We start from the raw sequence: 26,364 nt of genomic DNA, 5'->3' as shown, positions 1-26,364 counted from the left end.
CCAGCAGTGCGTGGGCGAGGATTTTGGGAGCACCCACCCTCGCACCGATGGCAGAGATGGGCCTCCGGTGAGGCAGACTTTCCGCGGCGACGGCCACGGCCGGTCCTAACCCAGTGCCGCTGTTGTTTGCTCCTCCGCTTCGCTCTTTACATAATTTGTTCCTTGGCCCCTTTTCAAACGTACCTCTCCATCCTTACAGCGGAGGATATTTATACAGCGGGGGTGTGGAATGACACGGAAAAACTCTAGAGCCGAGGACCGGATTCCCGCACCAGCCCAGCACCGGCTCTCCCTGGTTTAGCCGGGACCCTCGACGGGGCTGGATGGGGGACCCCGGGTGGGGTTCTCCCCCGCATCCCGCCCTGGTTGTGCCCGCGTGCCCCGGGCACTCGTGCTACGGGACAGGTTGGGTGCAGCCGTGGGGGTGACGGGAACTGGGAGGGGATGTGGGCACCGGGCCCCCCCCTCAAGCTCCTCACCCCAGCACCTGCCCCAGCACTGGCAGCATCCATCATTAACCATCAATTAACTATCAAAACCCACCGGTGCCCACCGGGGGGGCAACCCTGCTGTTTTTCTGGGGGATTTGGGCTTTTTTGATATATTTTTTTTTTTGCTGATAATAAACGGGGGGTGGGGGTGGGATTTCTTTCTTTTTTTTTTTTTTTTTAGTAGAGACAAAGAAGCCCTTGAGCCTAAAGCGTAACTTAAAACATGGCATTCCTGAAAAGAATTTCCTGATCATATTTTTAGCACCTGAAAAAAAAAAAAAAAGGCAAAAAGCACACACACACACACACACAAAAAGCAAATAACACCATTTTTTTTTTTTTCTCTTCCACTCCTTTCCCCCCCCCCCCCCCCCGCCCATATTCCAGCCCTCTGTTTTAAAGGAGCAGAGGGGACCCGCTGCGGAACTACAGCTGGAGGGGGGAGCGGGGCCGTGGAGGGAGGGGGGGGGGGGGGGGGGGGAGGTTCTGCACCCACGCGTGTTCTTTGAACCCTGGGGGACGAGGGGGCGGCGGAAGGACTCTCCGCGGGGGGGAGAAGGGGACCCTGCGTGGGACCCCCGTCCCCCCCACACGCCCTCCCGTGGGGGGGGACCCCCTACCGCCCCGCCCACCCCCCGCTTATTTGCATAGCACCGCCTCCCTCCCGGCGCGCCGAGCGCCCATTGGCTGGCCGCACCCGGGCTATGCAAATCACCCGCTGGGGCGGAGCTGGTGGGGGGAAGGGACCCGGCACGGCGGCGGAGCTCTGGGCTACAGCGGGCGCCGGGCTGCGGGGCGCCGGCTGACAGCGCCGCGCTCCGGTCCGCGCTCCCGCGCAGCTCCGCCCGCCATCGCCGAGCTCCATCCCCCGCCGCAACGCCATGCCGCGGTGGCCGGTGCCGGCGTGAGAGGCTAAGCGGCGGGATGCCGGCGGCCATGCGGGGCTTGGCGGGCTGGGCCGTGCTGGTGGCCCTGGGCGAGTGGCTGTGGGCGGGCGGCGTGGTGCCGCTGGCGGATTTCTACCCCTTCGGGCCCACGCAGGGCGACGCCGCCACGCGGAAGCAGGACGACGGCGGCTCCGAGCTGCGGCCCCTCTCCGTCCCCTTCCCCTTCTTCGGCGCGGGGCACACCGGCCTCTATGTGAGTACCGGGGGCAGCGGGGGGCCTCCCCATGGGCCTCCTATTCCTCCTTCCCTTTCTTTCCTTCCCTTTCTTTCCTTCCCTTTCTTTCCTTCCCTTTCTTTCCTTCCCTTTCTTTCCTTCCCTTTCTTTCCTTCCCTTTCTTTCCTTCCCTTTCTTTCCTTCCCTTTCTTTCCTTCCCTTTCTTTCCTTCCCTTTCTTTCCTTCCCTTTCTTTCCTTCCCTTTCTTTCCTTCCCTTTCTTTCCTTCCCTTTCTTTCCTTCCCTTTCTTTCCTTCCCTTTCTTTCCTTCCCTTTCTTTCCTTCCCTTTCTTTCCTTCCCTTTCTTTCCTTCCCTTTCTTTCCTTCCCTTTCTTTCCTTCCCTTTCTTTCCTTCCCTTTCTTTCCTTCCCTTTCTTTCCTTCCCTTTCTTTCCTTCCCTTTCTTTCCTTCCCTTTCTTTCCTTCCCTTTCTTTCCTTCCCTTTCTTTCCTTCCCTTTCTTTCCTTCCCTTTCTTTCCTTCCCTTTCTTTCCTTCCCTTTCTTTCCTTCCCTTTCTTTCCTTCCCTTTCTTTCCTTCCCTTTCTTTCCTTCCCTTTCTTTCCTTCCCTTTCTTTCCTTCCCTTTCTTTCCTTCCCTTTCTTTCCTTCCCTTTCTTTCCTTCCCTTTCTTTCCTTCCCTTTCTTTCCTTCCCTTTCTTTCCTTCCCTTTCTTTCCTTCCCTTTCTTTCCTTCCCTTTCTTTCCTTCCCTTTCTTTCCTTCCCTTTTCTTTCCTCCCTTTCTTCCTTCCCTTTCTTCCTTCCCTTTCTTCCCTTTCTTTCCTTCCCTTTCTTTCCTTCCCTTTCTTTCCTTCCCTTTCTTTCCTTCCCTTTCTTTCCTTCCCTTCTTTCCTTCCCTTTCTTTCCTTTCCCTTCTTTCCTTCCCTTTCTTTCCTTCCCTTTCTTTCCTTCCCTTTCTTTCCTTCCCTTTCTTTCCTTCCCTTTCTTTCCTTCCCTTTCTTTCCTTCCCTTTCTTTCCTTCCCTTTCTTTCCTTCCCTTTCTTTCCTTCCCTTTCTTTCCTTCCCTTTCTTTCCTTCCCTTTCTTTCCTTCCCTTTCTTTCCTTCCCTTTCTTTCCTTCCCTTTCTTTCCTTCCCTTTCTTTCCTTCCCTTTCTTTCCTTCCCTTTCTTTCCTTCCCTTTCTTTCCTTCCCTTTCTTTCCTTCCCTTTCTTTCCTTCCCTTTCTTTCCTTCCCTGCTTGAATGGATCCAAGTGCATCTGGGTTTCCATGGTGGCCATCAGACAGTCCCCATTTAACTCAGAGCATCAAAGGAATAACAGCATGCTGAGGACAGTGGGAGATCTCTGAGGGCACAGGAATGGGGGGAGAAATGTTCCAGACCGCCGCCTCGGTGAGGCCGGTGCTGCTTCTGGTGGCACAGCGAAGGTCCTGGTCCCACCAGACTGGGGATGCTGGCTGGAGCACTCATCAGCAATGGGGAGCCCTGGACATAGCCCTGGCTGGAGCCAGAAATACCCGCAACTCGTGGGACTGGCCCCCACTGCAGGGTCCCATCGGCGAGGAGCTGGGCATGGCTGGAGGCTGAGAGCTCCGCGTGCCCTGGATGGTGTCCCTGGATGGTGTCCCTTGCCAGGGCGGAGGCGGCGGCACGTCTCTGGGTGCGATGCAGAATAAACACAGCTGCCCTTTGGGATGCATTGCAGTGGGCTTGGCTGGCTGCTCGGCACAGCCCGCTCCTGCTCCTCTCCTCCCTGCGCCTGCTGGGGTGGCCGGGCTGCTGGGACCCCTGCCCACATGCTCCCTTACAGCCCCTGAGCTACCCGTAGTGGACCATGGCCGGAGAGCTCGAGTCATGCCTGGCCCATCGTGTCCCCAGGGCCTTTTGAGTGAAGCAGCCCCAAGTGCCCGGTTGTCCCCAGAGCCTTTCGGGTGGTGCTGGCTCCAAATGCCTGCCCTGCGTCCTGGGGTGCTCCCCACGCTGGCTCCCACCTTGCGCAGTGAATCCTCCGGCATCCTGGTCCCTTCTCTTCTCCCTGGTTTGCTCCGGGCTGACCAACAATCCGGACCTGGCTGGAGGAGGAGAGGGCTGAGCATCGCCTCAGTGCTATCCCGGACCTGGGCTTGTGTACTGTCCCACCACCTTGGCGAAGCATGGGAGGTCCTTGGTCCTTGCCAGGGTTGTTTTGGCTTTTTTTTTCCCCCCCTGATCAAAGTGCCATCCCTGCCATTGGGCGGCAGGGACCTGGGCTTGGGGCTTGAGCCACGATGGGAGGATAAAAGAGGCTGGGAGAAACCAGGTGACATGATGGCTGTCCCATACGAGATCCGCTGCGCAGCTCTGGGTCTTGGAGGGGCTACGGGGGTCAGAGAGCGGTGCGTCCCCCTCCCCTGAACCGAGACTCTCCTCCCCGCAACTCAGCAGGGCCAGTTTGCCTGCCCCCAGCACGGGGGTCTGTGTGGCAGGACTAGGAGCTGCTGTCCCGGGGGAGCTGGCGTGGGGCTGGTCTCACCTGGAAACCTCCGTCCTTGAGGGCTGCCTCCAACCACCCCCCTCCTCCTTAGCATAAACCAGCAACAACAAAAAAAAGCCCTTCTTGGCTCTGGTTCTCTCCCATCTTGCTTTAATCAGGGGAAGAATGTTCCTCTGCGGACACCACGGGGTTACGGAGGCTTTGGGAAACAGGAATCCTCTTCCCCTTAGTCACAGCAAGGATGGCCCTGTGTTCGCACAGAGGGGTTGGGGACCCTCCTCGGGGACTGGGGACCATCAGATGTGGCCGTCACAGCCTGATGTCCCCCTCCCATCGGCCTGGACGTGTGGGCAGCTGGGGTACAGGCATGCTGGCTTCAGCATAGCTCCTGGTGGGACGCTGGCTCCCAGCTCCTTGTCGGCACGCGAGCGTGACGCTGCTGCCTGTCCCTGCCTGCTGCGTGCCAGGGCTGCTCTCCCTGCTCGAGAGCCCCTTGCCTGCACCGTGCCACCCCTTTCCCACCCTGCAGCCCAGGGGCTTGCCAGGCTGGTGCTGCCAGAGCCGGCATTGCATTCCGGTGAGCTTAGCCGGGGTGTCCGTGTGCTCCTGCCTGTCCGGCTGTCGGCTGTGGGCAGCACTGCAGGCAGGGGAACGGAGTGGCTGGGAGCTGCGCGCCCCACTGGGGTTGCCACTGTGGCAGGGTGTCCTCCTGGGAATTTGGGGGCTGAGGGCAGGAGCGTTTCGCTTTGGTCCCTGGCCCCTCGCTGCGTGCTTAGGCAGCAGTGCAGGCAGTGGTTTTCCTCCCCTTCCTCTCTCTGGACGCATCCCCCAAGCTGGGAGACAGCACTCCAGGCAGCAGCATCCACTATCTCCAGCTTCCTTCCCTGGGCTTGGGGGCCGCCTCTGCCATGCATCCCTGGGCTGGGCATCCCAGGACTCTTAATTGCCCCCATTAATTAGTGGTGGGGAAGGGCTCAGGACTTGCAGTATCTTGCCCTGGGGGACTGGCATCCCCCAGGTTAAGGAGAGCAGCCTGCCGAGGCCCAGCCATCGTCAGGGACTTTGCACGGGATGGTGGCGCTTGGTCACCTGGACACCAGGAGCCCGTTAGCTCGACAGCTCGTTAGCTCACTCAGAGCGCTGTGCATGCCAGCGGACGGATTGCTGCCCGGCAAGGTTCCCCCCCATGTTGTGCCGGTGGCCGCCTGGCTTGGCCACGACCCACTTGCCAGGAGGGTGGTGGCGATGCCCGGCCCTAGACCCCAGCCCTGCAGGCTGCGTGCCAGCCCTAAGAGAGCAGGGAGCAAGTGAAACAGCCCCTGGGCGCGAGCCGGCCAAGCGTGCCGGGCGCTGTTTGTTTAAAGCACCGGGGCCGCCACAGTTTTCTCAGCTGTTCCCCCCTTCCCCTGGCCCGGCTGCGGCGGAGAACAGGGCTGGGTTTGTTCAGGCGCTGCCTTCCCGCAGCAAGCAGCCGGGACGGGGGGCTGTGGGCGCCGGGGGCACGTCTCCGCTTCCAAGGGCAGGAAGGGGGAAGCGCTCCAATATTTGTGGAAAGGGGATGGGGCAGTGGAGGGGGAGGAAAGGTGAAGTGGAAAGCGCCTCTAAAACACGGATTCCTGCCGGCAGCAGGAATCAATTGTGGCCGCCTGTTTGTTTGCCTCCCTCTCTGCAGGTGAACAACAACGGTATCATCTCATTCCTGAAGGAGGTCTCCCAGTTCACGCCGGTGGCCTTCCCCATCTCGAAGGACCGGCGCGTGGTGGCCGCTTTCTGGGCGGATGTGGATAACCGGCGGGCAGGCGATGTGTATTACCGGGAGAGCACTGAGCAGCCCATCTTGGAGAGAGCGAGCAGGGATATCGCGCAGTATTTCCCCGAATTCCCAGGGTTTTCCGCCCAGTGGGTCTTCATCGCCACCTGGTACCGAGTGACCTTCTTTGGGGGCAGTTCGTTTTCACCAGTGAGTAGCTGGGAGGACTGGGGCTCAAAGAAACACCCATTTGCTAAATGTTCTTTCCATCATTTTATTTTCTGACTGGTTTTTGGCTGGCTCGCCTGCTCCCGCTCCTGCCCGCTCACCTGCTTTCTTCCCCTCCCTGCTGCAGGTAAACACTTTCCAGATTGTCCTCATCACGGATGGCAAGCTCTCCTTCACCATCTTCAACTATGAGTCCATCACCTGGACCACGGGTATGCACGCCAGCAGTGGGGGGGACTTTGCCGGGCTCGGCGGCATCGCGGCGCAGGTAAGCGGCGAATGCGGCTCCCGGGGCGCCCAGGTAGCGCATCCAACCCTGCGAGCTCTCAGCTCCCGATTTGGGGTTTTTTTTTGGAGGTGGAAAGCCTCCCCCTGCTTTCTTTTTTTAAAGTTCTTAAATATCTGTGTGTGCTCTGGCTCCTAAAGCCGAGACCATACAGGGGGCTTTGTTATCCCAAAACCACAGGTCTTTGCCTTGGCTGCTGCCTCGTAGTCCCTTTTCCTTCCTAACCTCAGCCTTTAAGAGCAGCTGCCACAGCCAGCACAGTTTTTGCTTGTATTTTTATTTCATCCTTGTGTGCGTTGTTGTGATTAAGGGGGGGGGGGGGGGGGGGGGTCCGGGGGAGGAAAAGCCAACACCCACACCCGCAAAAACCCCAGTACCCGTTCGGATGTGTGAATTTACCGGCAGTTGATCCGTGCTTGGCTCCCTGCCCGCCAGCCTGCAGCAGGCAGGACGCCGCAGGTGGAGGGGAAGCGGGTGGGTTTTGAATCCCAGGGGAGGGAGCGAGCGGGCAGAGCGGCCTCTTGGCCCCATCATGCCAGCCGTCACTCCGGCACGTGGACCGGGCTGAGCGCTGGCCCGTGGCACGTGGAAAGGAGACAGTCAGCGCCCAGCGGCAAGAAAGAGGAGCTCTCGTGCTCCAGCCGCCTTGCCCCGCGCGCTAGTGATGTCTCTCTACCCTCTGCCCTTGTCCTCCCAGGCAGGTTTTAACGCTGGTGATGGAAAGCGCTACTTCAACATCCCCGGATCCCGCACTGATGACATCGCTGACGTGGAGATGACGACAAATGTGGGTATCCCCGGGCGCTGGGTGTTCAGAATCGATGATGCCCAGGTGCAAGTGGGGGGCTGCAGCAATACAAGTAAGAGGACAGCAGTTAGGTTTATTTAACTCTCAACCCAACCCCACACTGTTCTCCAGCCCCGTCTTTCCCTGCCTCAACCCCCACCTCCGTGGAGTGGAGGAGGCGGCTCGAAGGGCTTGGGGAGGGAGGGGAGGCAGCCATGGGGGGACTGTCCTCAGCACCTGCCGTGGCTGGGGATGGCACCCACGGGTGCCCCGGGGCTGGGAAGGGGCTGGGACAGCAAACGGGGAGGGGAGGAAGACTTTTGAGACGAAAAGAGCTTGCGGGGAGCGATGAGGGAGGCTGGGGAGGAGGTGAGGGTGCTCAGGCAGGGCAGGGCACGAGGGGCCGGCACCCTCGGGGGATGCACACGTCCGTAAGTCCCAGGAGGCCAGGGTGAGCCATGCGGAGGGCTGCTGGGTGCCAGCCTCCCCTGTGGGACCGGGGCGCCAGGGCTGGGCCACCCTCCCCATCCCGGGGGTCCCGACACGTCCCCTGCGGAGCCGCTGGCCTCCTGTTCCTCGTCCCCGCTCCCCCCCGGCCACGTTTTCCCACCCATGATCTGCGTGTGTCTTGCGTTACCGGTGGGTTTGCTGTACACGGGCTCTCCCGTCCCCCTTTCCCTCTGCCCTGGGTGACAGCCGTGTCCCCCCGGCCAGTGGGGCTGACCCTGTGCAGCCTCTCCCCTTCGCACAGGAAGAATAAAACTCCCCCCTCCCCGTCCCAGGGGAGCCCGCCAGGAGTGGACCCTGCCCCGCCGTGAGGCAGGCAGCCCCTCTGGGCTCCCCGAGTCCCCCCGGGGCTCCGGGCGGGCGTGGGGACAGAGCCCAGCGCTGGCGTGGCTGGAAGGTGGCGGGTGAGCCTTGCCGGGGTGCGGGCTGACCAGGGGGGGCACCGCCTGTCCCCACAGCTTCTGTCTGCCTGACGCTGCGGCCCTGCCTGAATGGGGGGAAGTGTATCGAGGACTGCATCACCGGGAACCCCTCCTACACCTGCTCCTGCCTGGCCGGCTTTACTGGGAAGAGGTGCCATGTCGGTGAGTGCCGGCCCCAAGCTCCCAGCGCTTTTTGCCGCGGGGAGCAGGTCTTGCTGCCGGCATCACTGCTTCATGCTGGCAGTCTGTCTGTCCCTGCGGCTGTCCCTGCCCCTGCCCTGAGCTCCTGCCCCCCCCCCCCCCACCTGGGGCTGTGTTTCAGATGTGGATGAGTGTCTCTCCCACCCGTGTCAGAACGGAGCCACCTGCCTCAATGGTGCCGGCAGCTTCAGCTGCAGGTGCCCGCCGGGCTTCAGAGGCGCCAGCTGTGAGACGGGTGAGTGCAGGGCCGTCAGCTCTTTGCCATGCTTGAAGAGCAGAGACCTGGGGAACACTGCTGCTCTTGAGGGGGCTCGTCGAGGCCAGGGCTCCTGTGGCAGCTGGCTCGAGTGGTTTGCGACAGCCGGCTTGGATTTCAGCTTGCTACAAGCAAAGGAAACTTTGCTCTGGCTGTGAGCCCTTCCTGCCTCTGGCAGAAGCTCCGCCGAGGGCTCGGCTCAGCGCTGCTGCCGGCACCTCTCCCTGCCACCGCCCCCTTAGTGAGGAAAGAAAAGCTGGCGGTTAGCACTTAAGCAGAAGTCTGGGAGGCCCTGCTTTCACAGGTGATGCTCTCTGGTCCCAAGCGCTTCGAAGCCAGTGGGGACTCTCCCAGTCCCTGGCAGGGGCAGTGGTGGCCGGTTTCCCCCGCCACTGGCCTCCACCCGCCGGTGGAAGTGCTGCCAAAGCATTTGGCTCCCAGCGAGCCTCTGTGCCGGTGGAACAGGCGAGCAGGGAGTTGACTTTCAGGGAAGGAAGGGAGGGAGAAACGCCCAGCGCGGCATGCTGGCATCCAAGCAGCACAGGAGGGCTGAGCTGCCTGGGAAGGGTTTTTGGGAAGAGCTACAGCTGGGGCCACAGCCGCCGTCTCTCACCGGAGGGTGCGTTGGTGGCTCTGAGCTGCGCTCTCTGCCCAGCCCTGGCATGACCATGTGTGCAGAGGATGCCATGTGCCAGTGCTGCGCCTGGGCTGATCTCCCCCCATCTCTTTTATTTTTTGGTGTTGCGCTGCAGAAGAATCACCGTGTGAGAGCAGAGTGTGCCAGAATGGTGGAAGCTGCCAGGCGGCGAACGGGACGGCAACGTGCTTGTGCCAGCCGGGGTACACGGGGGCGGACTGCCAGACAGGTAGGTGGCAGGAGCAGGCGCTGGGGAGAGGGATTGTGACACCCCACGCCTTGGCAAGCTGCATTCCCACCCTGCTTCGCCCCGGCTGTAGTTTCAGGAGGGGAGCGCTCAGCGTTGCTGGTGGCACTGAATTTTTTTCTTTTCCGCTGGCTGTCACCTTTCCCCTCCTGAGCATTGTCCAGGATGGGAGGCAACGGGTGAAGCAGCAGTGCCCGCGTGCCGCCTGACCGCCCTTCCCGGCCTCCCCTTGCAGAAGTGAACGAGTGCGAGTCCAGCCCGTGCCTGAACGGCGGGCACTGCGTTGACCTGGTCGATAACTACACCTGCGTGTGCCTGGAGCCCTTCGTGGGACAGCGCTGTGAGACAGGTGCCCACTCCTGCCTGCACCCTGGGATGGCCCGCGCAGGGGGCTGTGCGTCCCCCCCATGCTCCACAGCCCATCATGGCCCTTCTCTCAGGGCTCAGGCTCGGCTCATCAACTCACTTGATTGTTTTTCCCCCCGCAGATTCATCTTCCTGCGAGGACCGGAGCTGCCGGAACCGGCAGACGTGCAATTACATCCGCCCCGGCCGCTATATCTGCACCTGCTCCCCGGGTTATTACGGCAACAACTGCCAGTACGGTGAGTGGAAGCACGCCTCGCCCAGCCCGGCATGGGAGCTGGTTTTGAGGGAGCTGGGCGGGAAGGGGCAAATGGCTAAAAAGGGGCTGCATCAGCTGTAGGCAAAGCCGAAAGCTGGTAGGCAGGGTGTTCAGAGGGGCGGTGGTGCTGCCGGGAGGGAGCTCCTTCCATCTGAGGCTGCTTGGCCCTGGTGGTGAAGCTGGGCCAGACTGGTTCTGCCCCGGCTTCCCTGGGACAGGGGGGTTTCCAGCCCCAGGCTGGGGTGGCTTTGGCTCAGCCTCCCCCTTCCCCGCAGGCGGGCCCCGCGTGCCCGGCGCCTGCCTCTCCCAGCCATGCCAGAACGCGGGCAGCTGCCTGGAGACAGAGCAGGGCTACATCTGCGAATGCCAGGAGGGCTACAGCGGGCAGGACTGTCGAGACAGTGAGTACCAGGAGGGGGTCTCTCCAATGGGGTGTCGCATCTCTAGGGGAGCCCTCGTGCTCCCAAGAGGGAGAAGCAGCAGCCCCAGAGAGCCCATTCAGAGCTCCTGGACTGAATAGCGGGTCAGTCCTGCTGAAGGAGGCTGTGCCTGCGTGTCGGGGATGGGGGGGCTGGTGGCTGCCACCCACCTGAGCTGCCCCCATGGGTGGCATCCAGCAAGGCTGCCTGGCTGTCCCAGCACTGCAAGCAGGAGGGGTCCTGGGAAGCTCCCGTCTCCTCTCTTGCAGAGCTCTCGGAGGGCTGCGAGTGTCGCAACGGGGGCAGTTGTCTGGAGGGGAACGTCACCATCTGCCAGTGCCCGCCTGGGTTTTTTGGTCTCCTCTGTGAGTTCGGTAGGTGAAGGCTTCTCGCTCGCTGTGTTTGCTCCCTCTCCAGGATCCTTAAGCCAGGCACGCTGCAGGCAAGCAAGGAGACACCCTTCCCATGCCTGAGCCTAGCACGGTACCAGGGGCACGCACTGAATTTGAGCCTGGAAATATTGTCCCCACGTGAGAAGGCAATGTTTCCACCTCCATCGCTCCCCTTTGAGCCATGCCTCACCCAGCCCAGCTCCCTTGGGTGGGGAGTGAACCACAGCCTTTGTGCACCCCCACTCTGAAGGTCGCTGGGTATCCAGGTTGGCCCTAGCCGTGCGCGCGATCTGTGGTGTGGCGTACAGAGGGTCCCTCCCATCTCATCAGACCCCGCGAAGTTAGGAGACCCCCGTTTCTGGCCAGGCAGCCAGCTGGGTGTCCTCCTGCCACCAGCTGACGGAGGCCGGCGCTGGCCCTGTGTTTGCAGAAGTCACCACCACACCGTGCAACGTGAACACTCAGTGCCCGGACGGCGGGTACTGCATGGAGTATGGCGGGAGCTACCTCTGCGTCTGCCACACCGACTACGGCACCAACCACAGTAAGTCTTATCCGTGGGGACACGGGACCAGCCCTGGGGAGGGATGCGATGGGGGCCGGGGCGGTGGGCACAGATACTGTCATCAGCTGGGGAGTAGCCCTCGCACCCCTGCTCATACATCCTCAGTGACACCCTGTGTTTGGCTTTGCAGCAATGCCATCCCCCTGCGATTCTGAGCCCTGCCTGAACGGGGGGTCCTGCGAGGTTCACGACGACTCATACACCTGCGAGTGTCCTCGAGGCTTCCTCGGCAAGCACTGCGAGAAAGGTACCTGCACAGAGCTCCCTAACGGCCCCAGGACCTGACAGGGGGTGGGAGAAGAGCTTCGGACCCTTGTGGGAGATGAGCAGCTGCTTGCTGAGCTGCAACTGAAAGCGGGTGCAGGTTATCTTTCCCATCCCATCCCATCCCATCCCATCCCATCCCATCCCATCCCATCCCATCCCATCCCGCAGGGTAGAGGTAGGATTGCAGGGCTCCCCGACAGTCACAGCAGCCGATACAGTTGTTTTTCCGGCACAACACCATCAGTGTTGTTTTTACATTGCCTGAGCTTCTGGCCTCAGGAGCAGCCCCCATCCCCTGCCATTATGTGCCTGTGGCCCCCCCGAGGCCCTGGCACGCATCTGCACGGGTGTTATTTCACAGTCTTGCTGAGCCCAGGGCTGTGAGGCCCGGGTGCACTTGGCTTTCTCGCAGCAAGGGGTTCGGTGGGGTGCTGGCGGGCGGCCGTGGCTCTTGCGGTGCCGACAGCAGTGGGTGACCCCCACTCTCGGCGCTCTCTCTGCAGCCAAACCACGGCTGTGCAGCATGGGGCCCTGTCGCAACGGGGGCACCTGCAGGGAGGCGGATGGCGAGTACCACTGCACCTGCCCTTACCGCTTCACCGGCAAGCACTGCGAGATCGGTACGGCCCCCCGGCCCCCACCCGGGGAGGAGAGGCGGCAGTCGTCCCGCTTGCTGCTCAGCTCCTGCCTGCCCTCTGCCCCCAGGTAAGCCGGACCCCTGTGCCTCGGGGCCCTGCCAGAACGGGGGCACCTGCTTCCACTACATTGGCAAGTACAAGTGCGACTGTCCCCCGGGCTACACCGGCCGGCACTGCGAGATCGGTAGGTGTGAGCAGGGTGCGCCGGTGCTGGGGAGGTGTTGGGGCTGCTGGTGGAGCCGACAGCCCCAGCTGCGGCAGTCGAGCCCTCGCTGCTTGATTTGAATCCCCTTCCCTGTAACTTGAAGTGTTTTGACTCTTCCTTGCATCCCGCTGGAGGGTCGGACTGCGCTGCCGGAGGGGGAAAGGGGATGGCTCTGGTTTCGGGGCCCTGCCAGCTCCGCAGCAGTCGCTCTTTGCTCTGTTCTAGCGCCCTCCCTGTGCTTCCTCAGCCCCTGCGAGAACGGTGCTACCTGCGAGGACCTTGGCGGGGGCTATGTTTGCACGTGCCCCATGGGTTATGTAGGGAAGCACTGCCAGTCCGGTAAGGGTCTTGGGCTGTCCCTGCCAGCTGGGGGCTTGGGGTGCCTCTGTGGGCCCTTCTCACCAACCCCCCCCCCCGGCCCTATCTCTCCCCAGAGGTCGACTGCGGTGTCCCCAGCGAGGTGAAGCACGCCCAGGCCTCTTTCAACTCCACCAAGGTGGGCTCGCTGGCAGAATACCAGTGTGAGCTGGGCTATACACTCAGTCAGCACAACCATCCCCGCGTCTGCCGCTTGCCTGGCGTCTGGAGCGACCCCCCTGAATGCGATGGTGAGGAATGCCGGGGAGCACTGTCCCAGTGGGCTGCGGTCACAACCATGACTTGGTGACCCCAGGACATGTGTTGTAGTCCTCCCTTGCCCATGTTCACAGATAGAGCCCCCAGGGACCCCTGCCCGGTGCTCACATCTCTCTCATTGTTTCTCCCCCTGCCCCAATGCCTGCAGAGATCGACGAGTGCTGGTCCCAGCCCTGCCTGAATGGCGGTCAGTGCAAGGACCGCATCGCCGAGTTCCTGTGCCTGTGTGAGCCAGGTTACACCGGCCACCACTGCGAGTTGGGTAAGAGACCGTGCCAGGTACACCCCAGGGCTGCCCGCGGGTGGCTATAGCAAACCCTTCCTCACCGCCCCCCAGCCCCAGGCAATGACAGCAGGCGTGAACCCCACGTCCAGGAGCTGGGCTGCCTGCGGTTGTGTGCGTCAGCTTCAGCCTCCCGTCTGTGCGCTCAGATCAGCCTGCGGCGAGGGCTCCTCTCCCGGAGCCCCCGGCCAGCTGTGGGATGCGCCGGCAGGGAGACACTGCTGCCGTTCCAGCGGAGGAGCAGGCAGGGCTGCAGGGCACATGCACTACTTGTGTCTCCCCGCTTACGGATGCTGTGTGGGCATCCCCATTGCTGACGGGGCAGTGACTTCTCCCGACTCGTGTTAAGCCTGTGCAGATTTAAGTCCCAGATGTCGGGATCTGGGTGAGAAGTGCCCTGCATGGCTCCAAAGGGGGTTGGGTGTGAAAGCAGCTTGAGGTCACACATTTTTGGCTATGCTGTGCTCCTGCTCCCGTGTATGCGCATGGTGGTGGTTCTGTGTGGGTTGAAGGGGGTGATGGGCAGCACGGGGGCCAGTGGGATTCTGGCAGGCAGCTCTAGCCCAGCTTCCCGGGGCCTGGCAGAGAACAATGGTGGGAGAAGGTGGGTTGCCCACTGGGATTTAGAGGAGGGCACGTGCTGCAGGCACCCTATGGGACCTCTTGGCACAGCCCCACGCTGCCAGCTGTGCCCGTGTGTCCCTGTGGGCATGTCCCCATGCCCAGCTACTGCCGCAGCCCCTGCGCAGGGTCGGGCATGGGGCAGTGGGCTCCTGACGGCCTTGGAAGCAGGGGCTGTTCCTGCCTGCTGGGCTTGGGGATGGTGAGTGACATGGGGAGGGTCCTTGCCCTGTGGGGGAAGTGCTGCCTCTCCGAGCCCCCCATCCCGTGCCACTGGCCCTGTCACAGTGCTGAGCTGGCGCTTCTCTTCCCACTGCTCCCCAGATGTCGACGAGTGCCAGTCAGAGCCCTGTAAGAACGGCGGGACCTGCCGGGACCTCCCTGGGTCCTTCACTTGCTACTGTCCTGAGGGCTTTGTGGGGACCCAGTGCGAGACAGGTAGGGACTCACCCTTCCCAGGGCAGCGGGAGGCTGGACTGTGGGCACCAGCACGTGGCCAGGACCGGCACCAAGACAGGCGGCTGGTCGCCATCCTTGACCCCGAGCCATCACCCTGGGCGCTCGCTGCCTGTCACGCCTCCTTTCCTGTGGTTTGGGGGGCTGAGCTGAAACTGCTACAGTGGGGAGGGGGCAAGGAATAAAGTGGCCGCTGGTGACGGATCCCCTTTCGAAGGCATCACACCCTCTGCCGGGGGACGCAGCCACCATGGTGCTTGGGTGGGATTCTGGGTCCAGACTGGCTATGCTGAGCCCCCGGGCTGCACATCCATCCTCCTGACCCCTTGGGGGGGTCGTTGCCATCGTGTGCCCACCAGAGCTGGCTGCCAGCATGCCAGGACCCCCCCTCACCACTGGCCTCCTCCCACCTCCAGAAGTGGATGCCTGCGAGTCGAGCCCTTGCCGAAATGGAGGGGAGTGTGAGAGCTACAGGGGCTCCTACCTCTGCGTGTGCCCAGAGGGTTTCTTTGGCTACCACTGCGAGACAGGTGAGGTCGGGAGGGCGGTGAGGCGCGGGGCGACCACCTGGCTGGCCGGCACCGCTAACGCCGTTGGGCTTGGCTCCTCTCCCGCAGCCAGTGACCCGTGCTTCTCCAGCCCCTGCGGCAGCAGAGGCTACTGCCTGCCCAGCAATGGCACCCACAGCTGCACCTGCAAAGTCAGCTACACAGGCAAGAGCTGCGAAAAAGGTAAAGGCCCTCAGCAGCGGCACCAGGATGTGGCGCGGGGCTCAACGCCGGCTGGGATCAGCAGCTCTCCTTGAGGCGGGCCAGGGCTGGGGTCTCGCTGCCGCGGGGGGCAGCCCCGGGGCCCCACCACCGATGCCGTGGATGGGTGCTGCTGGTGTGCTGAGCTGCTGCCGCAGGCGCCGGGCTCGGCAGGAGGACACTGGGGACAGGTTTCCCTGGTCCTCTGCAGCAACAGTGATCCCTCGGATGCCCTCAGGAGGGGAGGCCGAGGCGTCTGAGGGAAGCCTCTCGCCGCTGGCACTGGCTTCCCCGGGGCCCTTCACCCCGTCTCGCCGGTGCCCTAGGCCTGGCAGGCGGTGGCAAGCGCTCAGCTGCCAGTGCTGCCAGGTCACGGTGGCTGGGAGCGCTCCCGGCAGCCCGGCTCCTCCTGTGCCTCCCGGGCCGGTGGCGGCTGATGCCCTCAGGGCCGCTGCCAGGCGTGCCGAGGGAGAGAGCAAGGGCCCTGTCCTCCATTGCTGCCGCTCTGCCTCTTGCTGCCGGGGTCAGTTCTCTAAAGATTCATGGCATTACCTCTCCCCTTTGCTTTTGCCCACACCCTGAAGAATTGCTGCCACCAACCTCATTAAAGGTGGAAAGGGTGGAGGACACTGGTGTGTTGATTTCTTGGCACCCACCTGAGGACGCAGCCGCCAGGCAACTCATTGACGGCTACGCCGTGACGTACGTATCCCTCGACGGCTCTTACCGCAGGACAGATTTTGTGGACCGAAGTCGTTCTGCCCACCAATTGCGGGCACTAGCCTCCGGCAGAGCCTACAATATTTCTGTCTTTTCAGTCAAACGCAACGTGAACAACAAGAATGATATCAGCAGGCCCGTCATGCTCACCACGCGCACTAGTGAGTAGTGTCCCCAGGGGGATCACGGTCGTGAGCAGGCGCGGCCCCCGCAGGCGCCAGGGCTTGTGCCACCTCCTCCCTGCCGCCAACTCCAGTCGCAGCCCAGGCCTGTGCTGAACCCCGGCGGGTTTGGTGGTGCAGATCCTAAAATCTAGCCGGGCGCCTTTTTGGAAAGCGCTCGGCACAGAGAATTGCCGTTCTCTTTGCTGTGAGTAAAAAGGGGCCGACCGCCCCTGCTGCTCACAGGGCCCCTGCCCACGGGCTGGTATGGCAGCCGGCAGCGGGGACCGCTCCCGGATCCCGTTCGTCAGGGCCAGGCTGCACGCACCGCACCGGCTACTCCTTGTCACTGGGCCCAGGGAGTGCAGGCCCCCCAGTGCTGCTTGGCCGAGCTGGAGAAGCCCCTGGGCCAGCCGGGCATCGGGGCTGGGCGGTCTCTGCCCACACCGAGCCCCGTGGGCAGGTCACCCTGCTGGGCTCGGCGTGGGGACGCGCCAGAGAGGGCAGAGGCTGGCAGAGGGAGGGGGTCACCGTGATGCCTCTGTGGGGGCGTGGGCAGCTGTGGTCCCGCTTTCTGGGGCAGGCAGATGTAGAAATTGAGTAAACTGAGGATAGAGGGGATTAGCCCTAGAAAAGCTGCCCTCTAATTTGATGGGGGGGGATGGTGGCGGGCCACATCCCCCGCAGTGGGCTGAGACCAAGTGAAGCCCAGGGGAGGAGAAGGCAGGCATGGCACTGGACGCAGCATGTATCTGCGCCCCCGGCCACGGCATCTTGGGAGGCCTCGAGTCAAGGCAGATGCTGAGGGCAGAGAGAACTGCGTTCAGGACGGCTACCTGGGCGTGCGGTGGGCTTAGGGCCAGGCGCGGGCACTGCAGCCCCTTTGGAGCCGGCAGCGGGGTGGCTGGCGCCAGAGGAGGACAGCCCCGGGGGTGCTACGCATGGCAGGAGTCCGGGCAGGCAGGGAGATGGATGGGCCTCCCACCTGCCTGCACCTCCCAGGGAGGACAGGAGAGCACAAGTCTGGACAGGAAAGCATGAGTCCGGCAGGGCAGGTGGCACTGGGCTGCTCCTGCTGGGGAAGCTGGTCCAGAGGGACAGGCAAGACCCCCCCCCATGCAGGGCTGTGGGGAAGGGATGGGGTGCCCCGCGATGACCAGCGGCTGACCGCAGCCCTCTCTGCTTGCTCTGACCAGGACCGCGTCCGGTGGAAGGCTTTGAGATCATGAACGTGACGGCCAGCGCCATCACGGTGCAATGGGCTCTCCACCGGCTCAAGCACTCCACCGTCAGTAGGGTGCGTGTCTCCATCCGCCAGCCGGGGGACCTGGCAGACCGCACTGTGGAGCTGAACAGCAGCGTGGCCAAGTACACCTTCCTGTGAGTGGGGCGGCAAGTGGGCGCTGGGCCAGCTGGCCCTCCCAGGCTGCCCAGCTTACCCCTTCCCACCCTGCCTTCCTCCTCCGCAGGGACCTGCAGCCAGGAGAGAGGTACATCGTCCATGTCACCACGCTGAGCGGTCTGGGGACAGAAGACCACCCCTCAGAGAGTCTGGCCACGGCCCCCTTCCATGTGTGGACGAGTGAGTGGGGTTGCCCTCACCGCCCCCTGCCACTGCAGGGGCTTTGGGGCTTGGCAGGCACAGGGCAGCCACGGCTTGTGGCCAGCAGGAAAGCTGCAGGGAGGGGAAGGTGTGAAAGCCGTCAGCCTGTCTGGCCAGCACGGCGGGGCAGGAGGCGTGCAGGCAGCTCTCGGGAAGGGCAGGCAAGGCAGCAGCATGTCCTCCCCTGCCAGATGTTGTTCACTGCCCAAGAGCAGCATGAGCACAGCCCCATGCAGAGCCCACACTGGCCCGATGCGTTCCCTGCTGTACGGTGAGGGCCAGACCCGGGTGCTGGGTGCAGTGAGGCTCAGCCCACCTTGGCAGGCACCCAGCCCCAGTGCTGAGCATCCCCTTCCAGTGCGTTGCATGGCTGGAGTCGGGCTGAGGGCTGGCCAGGGCATGTCCAGGCAAGTTGGGACCCTGGCATGCTTATAAAGTGGCATGTGAGCAAGTAGGGCAGTCACCACTCAAGGACACCAGCGCTGACCCTTTTTCTCTCCACCTCTTGTCTGCCCCAGGGCCTCTCCCCCCGCAAAACCTCACTGCCTCCCGTGTCACCGCCACCTCCGTGTCCATGGTGTGGGAGCAGCCGCCTGCTGGCGCTGTGGAGGGGTACATCATCAACGTCACCACCGCTCAGAGTGTGAAGAGCCGCTACGTGCCCAACGGCAAGCTTGTGTCCTACACGGTGCGGGACCTGCTCCCCGGGCAGCGGTACCGCCTGTCTGTGACGGCTGTGCAGAACACGGAGCAAGGCCAAGTGCACAGCGAGCCCATCCACCTCTACGTCACCACCTGTGAGTGCCCGGCTCACTGGGGCTGGGATGCTGTCGGTTCGCTGCAGCACAAGGGAGGCGATGGACTATTGGGGAAGCAGCGTGGGGGCAGTTTGGAAACCAGTTGACCAACAGAATAACAAGCCCATGAGGACTTGCTGCCCCAGAACCGGTTGCCCACAGCAGGCTATGGGGACAGGACACGGGTCCCCTGCAAGGGGTGGTGGGTGTTGCAGGGTGCTGCCTCCACTAGCAGAGGGCAGATGCAGTTACAGGTCAGTGATGCTTCACAGGGACCGGCACTTGCAGCCCAGGGGTGTGGACTTGTCCCCAGATAGCCGTAAATGACAGCTTGGGGATGAGGGGTCTGGCTGGGAGTTGGGTTGCTGTGCTGACTCGCAGCCTGCCTCCTGCTAAGCCTAAGCCTTTGGCCTGCAGTGCAGAGGGATGGCGTTCCAGAGAGACGGTGGAGCCAAGCTGGACACCCCCGGGTCCTGCGCAACAGGCTGCCCCCAGCTTTCCTGCCTGAACTCCGCTTGCTAGCGGATCATGACACAGCTGAGGAGCCCTCACCAGCCCCCAGGTAGGCACTGCTCCAGCACTCCTGGCTCTTCCACCAGTGCGTGGATCGTGCATCGAGCTAAGCACAGCCCCTTTTCCCACATCCCATGTCCGGGTGCGCACAGGGTCAAGCCGTGCTCCCGCTGGGTTGCGCTTCTTGCCTGCCCACTGAGGTCCCAAGCCAGGCAGGCCCTTGCCCTGTGACCCGGTCCCTGAGCTTGTGGGACTCACAAGGAGCCTGATGCCACCAGCTAGTGCTTTATCCGGCTGCCTCCAGCCCTAGCACATGGGGTGGCTGTGGCCTGGGGGACCCGCAGCGCCCCGTACCTTCATGGCTCTCCTGTCCCAGGTTCACCGAGCTGGTGGATGGCAGAGGGAGGATCAGCGCCAGGTTCGGCACTGCGCTGGGCAAATCCATCACTGTGAAGACGCGTAAGTGCTCTGCTGCCTTTCTGCTCCCCCTCCTGTCACCCAGTTCCATCTCCAGGGTGGCAGCTGGGCAGGCTGCTGTAGGGCTGGGGGAGCCATAGAGGAGGGCAGAGCCCTCTCACTTCTCCCTGGGCAGACAAACATCTGCCCTGCTCGCTAGACCTCTGCCCACGGAAAAGAGTGACACACAGCCAGTCGGAATGCCCAGAGCGGGCCCCTCGCTGATGGGAGGCAATGCTGGCTGTGGCACGGGCTGGACTTCTCCCCTGTCAGCAGCAGTGGGAGCCCAGGCAGCGACTCCGCAGCCCTCCAGTGCAGCCCCTGCATGCCCAGCAGCCATGCCAAGCACAGCCTCGCACTCGAGGAGGGCGCCTGGGCGAGAAACCCCTCGCTAGCCCAGGACCAGCACCCCATTTGCCACCCCTGGAACACCAGGGATACAAGTGCCAGCACAAGATATCCTACCAGGCCTGGGAACCCCATGGGGTGGGGAAGGGGCCCAGCACACTCGATGGCAGCCCTGGGCTTGCTGCACATCTCGGCTCTGCCCCTGCCTCCTCAGGGCTCCGTGTCCCATAGCCCTCCAGGTAGTGCGAGGTGGTCACCCTAATTCAAGGGGTGCCACCTTGGCTAAACCACCTTGGCTAAACCACAGGCCTGACCAGCCCTCTGACACTGCGGGCAGGCTGGATCCCATCGGAGGGGCTGCCTTTGGGTCTGGCCCCGGCTGGAGGTAACATTTGACCTTCTCCTTGCACAGAGCCAGAGGCCCCAGTGAAGCTGGAGAATGTGGAGGTGTCCAGCCAGGGCAGCCTGGCACTGCAGCTGCGTGAGGCAAAGAGCAAGAGTAAGTCCGGGGGGAGACAGACGAGCAGCAGGGCCCCAGCCCAGGCCCCACAGGCAGGCATGGCGCTCAGCACCAGCCCGCACTCTTTGCTGCCCTGCTGGGAGGCACGCAAGAACCACAGTGTGGGCTCCTGCCAGCTGCCCCATCCCTGCTTGCCTGCTCGCAGCTCTCCCCAGGAGCACCCTGGCATGCCAGGGGAGCAGGGTGGGCTGCGCCACGGCCCTGGGGTCTGACGGCTGTACTTGTTTTGCAGGTGAGGAGCAGAACTGCTCCACAAACCCCTGCAGGAACGGAGGCACCTGCGCCAGGGACACTAAGTCTTACCACTGCGACTGCCGCCCCGGATTCAAGGGCCGGCTCTGCGAACTGGGTGAGTGCGGCGCTGCTGCCAGAGGGCCAAGCTCCCTCCTGCAGGCGGATGGCACGTGGCCAGCCTGGCCAGCCGCAGGTCTCCCAGGTCACTGAGCACACCCTGTCAGCACCCGGCTCCTCTCATCCGAGGGAGTGCCCGCCATGCCCAGGCTCCGCTAGAGAGGGCCGTGCTTTGCGGAGAGAGGGGCTGGGCTCTGCTCTTGGCAGTTGGGGCAGATCTGGGAGCTCAGGTCTGCTCCCCGCTTCTGGCCAAGGCCTCCGCCTCCGCCGGGCAGCCTGGCAAGCCAGGCTCCTTCCCTGCCCGCGTAGTTATCTGGGCACCGCAGGGCTGGGGGCTCCGCTTCTCCTGGCAGGTCAGCTCTGTTGAGCCCAGCCCTTCAGGACAGCAGAGGGGAAGCCAGGGGGGCCCCGCCGGCCCCCTGCCACGGGGCACAGGCAGGCAGGGCCAGAGATGGGCTTGTTGATAGCTCCCCTCTCCTGTTCCCCAAGCAGCCTGCAAGAAGGTGCCACACTCGTGCACGCGGCTGTACTCGGAAACCAAGTCATTCCCCGTGTGGGAAGGAGGTACCTGCCACTACCTGTGAGTACTGCCTGCAGGTTGTGCTCCCCCCTTCCCCTCGTGCTCAGAGCCGGGGATGTCTCCCCGCAGCTCGGCTCTGGGGAAGGGAGAGCGAGCGCCAGGCCGTCTCAGACCCCGGCTGGCAGCTGCCCCCTCCCCAGCGCAGGCTCAGCAGCCTCCTCTGCCCTGAAGTCTCCCCTGGGGCTGCCCCACCAGCTGCGTTTCAGGGCAGGGTGTTGCTGAAATGACAGCCCCGTAGCGGTATTACCCACCTAGGTGGCAGTGAGGTTGGATTTGGTGTGCCAGACCCCCCTGTCCCTGCCCACTGCCTGCCAGCCTGGCTCCTAGCTGCCTCTTCAGCTGCAAGCAGAGGGCTGGGGCAGCCCTGCTGCAGTGCCAGGGCAGGGGGGCCTCCGCTCTGCCCCCCCCTCCCATCTTCCCCCCAGCCTTCCTGCGATGGAGGCACAAGGGCCTGGCTGTGCAGGGTCAGCCCTCAGGCACAGCAGGCTCAGCCCCGTTCCGACCACAGCCTGGAAGAAAAAGGGGGAGACACCCCCCCTAGACTCCCCCCTCGAGTCATAAAAGCAGATCTGCCCCTGTTATTCCCTACAACTCACCCCTCTACTATGTGTGCAGGTACAGGAGAGTCTACAAGGTACACCAGGACATCTGCTACAAGGAGAGCTGCGAGAGCACCAGTTCCAAGAAGACAACCAGCAGGTACAGCTTGGCAGCAGCACACCGAGCGCGCCAGCCTGCCTGTGGCCCGGGGCAGGAGGAGGCAGCCGGCTGGTGTCACCCAGCATGCGCAGTGGTGCCCAGGCTGGGGGTGGTGGACTGGGAGAGGGGTGCAGGCACCCCATGTGGAACAGAGGGAGAGGGGTGCACGACTGAGGCTCAGGCACGAGCTCTGCTGGCCCTCCCTGCGAGCGACGGCCGAGGGGCTGTGCAGCAGTGCTGACGGCGCTCGCTTCCCTTCTCTTTCAGAAAACCAAGCAACAGTCACACACTGAAGAAGCCATAGAGTAAGTACCCGCTCCAGGCCCTCCTTGGCCGCAGTCAGGAGCAGCTCCTGCGTGCGACCCTGCACAGGGAATCAGGGAGAAGGGTGGAGGCCAGAGCGTAGCCCAGGCTCACGCTGCTGTGTCAAGGGGGTGCAACGGCTCTCTGCGCTGGTTGGGCTTGGGCACGCAGCTGAGGGCTCCTGGTTGTGGCTGGGGTGGAGGAGCAGAAGGCAGCACTCTGCTTCCCTGCAGCTCTGCCAGAAAGGTCCTGGGCACTGCCACGCGAGGCAAAGGCCAGGGCAGGTCCTCTCCTCCCAGGCTGGGATCGACGCACAGGGTGGGAAGAGGCAGCTGCGGGGCTTCTGGGGGCACTCTGCACGCCATCTCATTCTTCTCCTGCTCCTTCACAGGGTTCAAAGCAGTAGAAGCTTCATCTTTCCACATCTAAGGGCTTTTGAAACACCAGGAAGATCAGATCTGCTCACTGGGTTGAACACAGCGGGGGAAACCTTCCTGCCTGGCGTCAGCCTCTCCCTCTCCTCCAGCCCGTTAGGGACAACGCAGCCGGATCGGCACGCTGAGCAGCGCTCCCTTCCTTCTGCGGGACCAGCACTGCCTTTGCTCTGGCTTGCCTTACTCCGGCCGCCTCTTTGCCCCCAAGGAGCCGAGTGCCAGTGTACCACAGTGGCTGGCCAGCTCGGCCTCCCCCCCTCAGCCGCTCTGCATGAGCCCCTGGGCTCCCAGCTCTGCTCAGGCATCGGCGGGGCTAAGCCCAGCTCCCTGCCAACAGCATCTACACCCACCTGTTTTCGTAACCCAAGGTTATAAATTACCCATAACCCCCAAATAAAACAGTTTAACGCAGACCAAAAAGCCTTAGCTATCACCTGAACTGTGGCCTGCAAAAACCTGGTTGGAGGAGACCTTTGCGATGTAGAGCAGTTAGAAATGGTGACCAGCTCCTCCCCGAGCAGCGAGGCGAGTGGGGGCAGTGGAGGCACATCCCTGTCTCCTCTGTTCTGGCAGGGGAAACCGAGGCAGCTTCTACTTGCCTGCCTTTTTTCTTTGCTTTGTAAACAATCCCTGGTTTTAACCAAATTCCTAGCTCAGAGCACCTAGAAAGAATTTTAAAAGCGACCTGTAGGGTGAAGTTTGTCAGCTGAGGCGTAACACCACGCTTGTTCTGACGCTAATCGCCTCCAAGCCAGCGCAGGGCACAAGATGGGAGCTCCGTGTGCCATCCCCTTGAGCTGCTCACAGCATCCGTGTTCCCTGTAACACCCCCCGGCACCAGTCGGTGCCGCGCTGCCCGTGCTGCGTTGTTTGTGGAGGAGAGGACCAGCATGCAGTGGCTGCCCCACTGGCTGCGGTGGGGCAGGCGAGGAAAAAGTGTAGCTTAGAAATGTTCCTAGTTTTTGTGAGTTTGTATGACAACGCTAGTTAAACATAGATTTGTGTATTAACATACACACTGTATATTATAAATTAATACATACCAGAGATATATCGTAGTTATGGTATAGAGTGTTATTTCCTCAGCAGCGTGGGGGCAGCCCTCCCCTCCCACGCTTTGTGTCGAGCTGCAGCCCGGAAGCTGCTCTCGGAGTGGAACAGGCCCAGGAGTTTCGGCGCTGCTGGTACCCCCCACTTCTCCCTCCTGGGAGCTGCGTTAAAGAACGCTCAGCCCGGAGGAGCGGCAGGGACGATGTAAAGCCACAACCAGCTGGCCAGTGCAATGCTCCCCTCCTGCGCGGGCTCTAGCGCCTGCTCCCAGTGGAGAATCAGAACTGGGGCTGGATGTGCCTCCTTTTCTTCCAAGGCTGCCTGATCCTGCTCCAGCACCACCGGAGTCCTGCCTCCCCAGGGAGAATGCTCTCCCGCGGGAGAAGCAGCCAGCCCTTGCCTGGAAGAGAAGGGCAAGGGGAAAGCCAGACCAGCCTCTGCTCTCCGTGGGGCTGGGAGGGGGTTTGAGGCGGGGGGCTGGAAGCCTGGGCACCCCTGACTTGTCAGCCACGAGACCAGCACCAACAATGCCGGCGCTGCCACGGGGCCTGTCCCTGCAGCGACGGGAAGCGCAGCCCTGCTGCGAGCCGGGCGCAGCAGCTTCTCGCCTCCCCCCCCCTGCAGCCCGCACTATATGTAATGCAGCCAGAAGGTTTTAACCTAGCCTTGGAAATAAATTACTTATTTTGGTTTGAATTTTATTTTTTTTTTTTTTTAAATAAAAAACACTATGGAAACTGGATGGTTTTTGAAGCTGCTGGTCAATGAGGAGGAACGAGGGTTATTGTTGTGTTCTGATATACGGGGTTCATTGCTGCCCCGCACAGGGAGCCCCACAGCCACCAGAGCTTGTGCCTGTGTGGGGTGGGGGGCGCAGACCACCCGTGTGTGCAGCGGGGAGGGGGAGTGCGCCGGCACAGCAGCGCTCGGGCACCTCGGAGCCTCACCACCTCCTCCTCACTCCCGGGCTGTTTTACTTCCTTCACTGACAAAGTCTTTATCTTCCTCTGTGTACAGCGCATCCCTGTCCTCCTCCTCGTCCTCCTCCTCGTCCTCCTCCTCCTCCTCGTCCTCCTCCTCCTCCTCCTCTCGAGCCAGCAGCTGTTTGAAGACCTCATACTCCTCCAGGGTGGAGCGGGCCAGGCTGGCCAAGAAGTCTTTCTCCGGGAGCTGCAGGATGTCCCTCAGTTTTGGGTTACCGGTTTGGGTTTGGCCTTTGTGGGGGGTCTGGTAGAACCCTCGGCGCTCCAGGAAGATGTGCCGGTTCCGCAGCTCGGCGAAGGGCGTTCGGAAGAGACGGGCCTTCACCATCTCCTTCTGCCGGACCCCCATCCTGAAGTAGGCGTACTGCGGGGCGGGACAGGCCGGGTACCGCACAGCCCCGCACCGCGGCCCCGCACCCCGCCGCGGCCCCCCGCCGCCCACTCCTCACCTGGAAGTGGTGGTGGAGGCGGCGCGGCTCCTCCAGCAGCACGGCGGGGCAGGTCGTCAGCACCTCCCGCAGCTGCTCCGCCGTGAAGAGGCACCGCTCCCGCAGCAGCCGCACCGCCGCCGCCATCTTCCTGCCCGGCACGCTGAAGAGCTGCGGGCAGCGGCCCACCGCCCGCCGCAGCCGATCTGAGGGCGGCGGGGTGAGCGAAGGCCCGGCTCTCCCCCCCGCCCCGTCCCCTGCCCCGCCGCCCTCCTACCTCCGTCCAGCCCCAGGCGCCGCAGCCCCTCGGCGCGCTCCCGCAGCCGCTCGGTCGGCATCCGCAGCAGCGCCGGGCTCCGCTCCAGCAGGCCCAGGGCGGCCTCGGCGCTCAGCCCCAGCAGCAGCAGCTGCGCCGCCGCCGCCTCCCGCCGCCCCGGGCCCAGCCGGGGCTGCAGCTCCAGCAGTCGCCGGGCCTGCTCCTGGCTGAAGCCCATGGCCCGCAGCCCCGCCGCCTCCCCGCAGCCGCGGCGGGGGCTCAGCACCGGGCCGCGGGCAAGCGGGGCCCAGCCCGCCGCCCGCCCGCAGCCGCGCAGCAGCCACCCCGCCATGGCCCGGCCGCCGCGGGGAGGAGCCGGCGGGGCCCTGCCCCCGCCGCGGGGCCCTGTGCCGGTCCCCGTCCCGGTCCCGGTGGCCCGCCGGGAGGAGAGTGCCTGCGGGGAACCGGGAGGCCGGACCCCCCCCCTCCACCCCCGGCTCCGGAGCCCCACGGGTTCGTATGGAGATGAGAGAGCGTGGGGAGCGGGATGGAGAGAGCCAGTCTGTAAGATTTTGGGTGGTTTCAAAGGAGCGGGTTGTGCAGAGGATCTGTCTGACAGCAGCAGGTGGGAGAAAGGCTGCATTTCCCGTCACTCCTGTCCGAGAAGTCCGGCTCTGGCCCAGCTCCACACCCACATGATCTACTGACCCACACCGCGATGGTGTGAATTAGTTGAAACTCTCTTTATTGAATCTCGGTTTTGTTTCCAGGTTCTTTGTCTCGCCAAAATCAAAGACTCGTTTCCTGGATAGAGAGAGGACTTTGACCAAAAAAAAGGGGCAGGGGGAGGGAGGAGAAACCCCTACACCATGCAATTCTGCACAGTTTCTGAGGCCTCTGTGCACAC

General features: G+C 63.0%; 2 protein-coding genes across 2 annotated transcripts; one reads left to right on the top strand and one right to left on the bottom strand.

Moving 5' to 3' along the window:
* Positions 1-1,427: 1,427 nt before the first annotated feature.
* Positions 1,428-24,455, top strand: SNED1 (sushi, nidogen and EGF like domains 1; the record flags this gene model as incomplete). The annotated part of the gene is made up of 33 exons (XM_082487190.1): positions 1,428-1,631; positions 5,751-6,038; positions 6,184-6,324; positions 7,040-7,202; positions 8,095-8,220; positions 8,381-8,494; positions 9,268-9,381; positions 9,635-9,748; positions 9,888-10,004; positions 10,300-10,425; positions 10,713-10,817; positions 11,266-11,379; positions 11,531-11,647; positions 12,171-12,287; positions 12,373-12,489; positions 12,736-12,849; positions 12,945-13,118; positions 13,295-13,408; positions 14,375-14,488; positions 14,923-15,036; positions 15,124-15,237; positions 15,840-16,136; positions 17,333-17,516; positions 17,606-17,718; positions 18,258-18,536; positions 18,954-19,098; positions 19,426-19,508; positions 20,266-20,352; positions 20,606-20,722; positions 21,214-21,304; positions 21,920-22,003; positions 22,271-22,308; positions 22,698-24,455. The coding sequence occupies 32 exons, from the start codon at positions 1,428-1,430 to the stop codon at positions 22,305-22,307; spliced, it is 4,338 nt and encodes a 1,445-aa protein (XP_082343316.1). The 3' UTR covers position 22,308; positions 22,698-24,455.
* Positions 24,456-24,481: 26 nt separating this feature from the next.
* Positions 24,482-25,815, bottom strand: MTERF4 (mitochondrial transcription termination factor 4). Its single transcript, XM_082487189.1, has 3 exons — positions 25,479-25,815; positions 25,223-25,407; positions 24,482-25,137 (listed from the first exon to the last, which is right to left on the bottom strand). The coding sequence occupies exons 1-3, from the start codon at positions 25,807-25,809 to the stop codon at positions 24,748-24,750; spliced, it is 906 nt and encodes a 301-aa protein (XP_082343315.1). The 5' UTR covers positions 25,810-25,815; the 3' UTR covers positions 24,482-24,747.
* Positions 25,816-26,364: the final 549 nt, after the last annotated feature.

Source organism: Vanellus vanellus (genome assembly GCF_965231255.1).
Source record: "Vanellus vanellus genome assembly, chromosome: 8".
NCBI classification, from domain to species: Eukaryota; Metazoa; Chordata; class Aves; order Charadriiformes; family Charadriidae; genus Vanellus; species Vanellus vanellus.
Note: the sequence above shows the minus strand (reverse complement) of the source record. Positions and strands in the feature narration are given on the sequence as shown.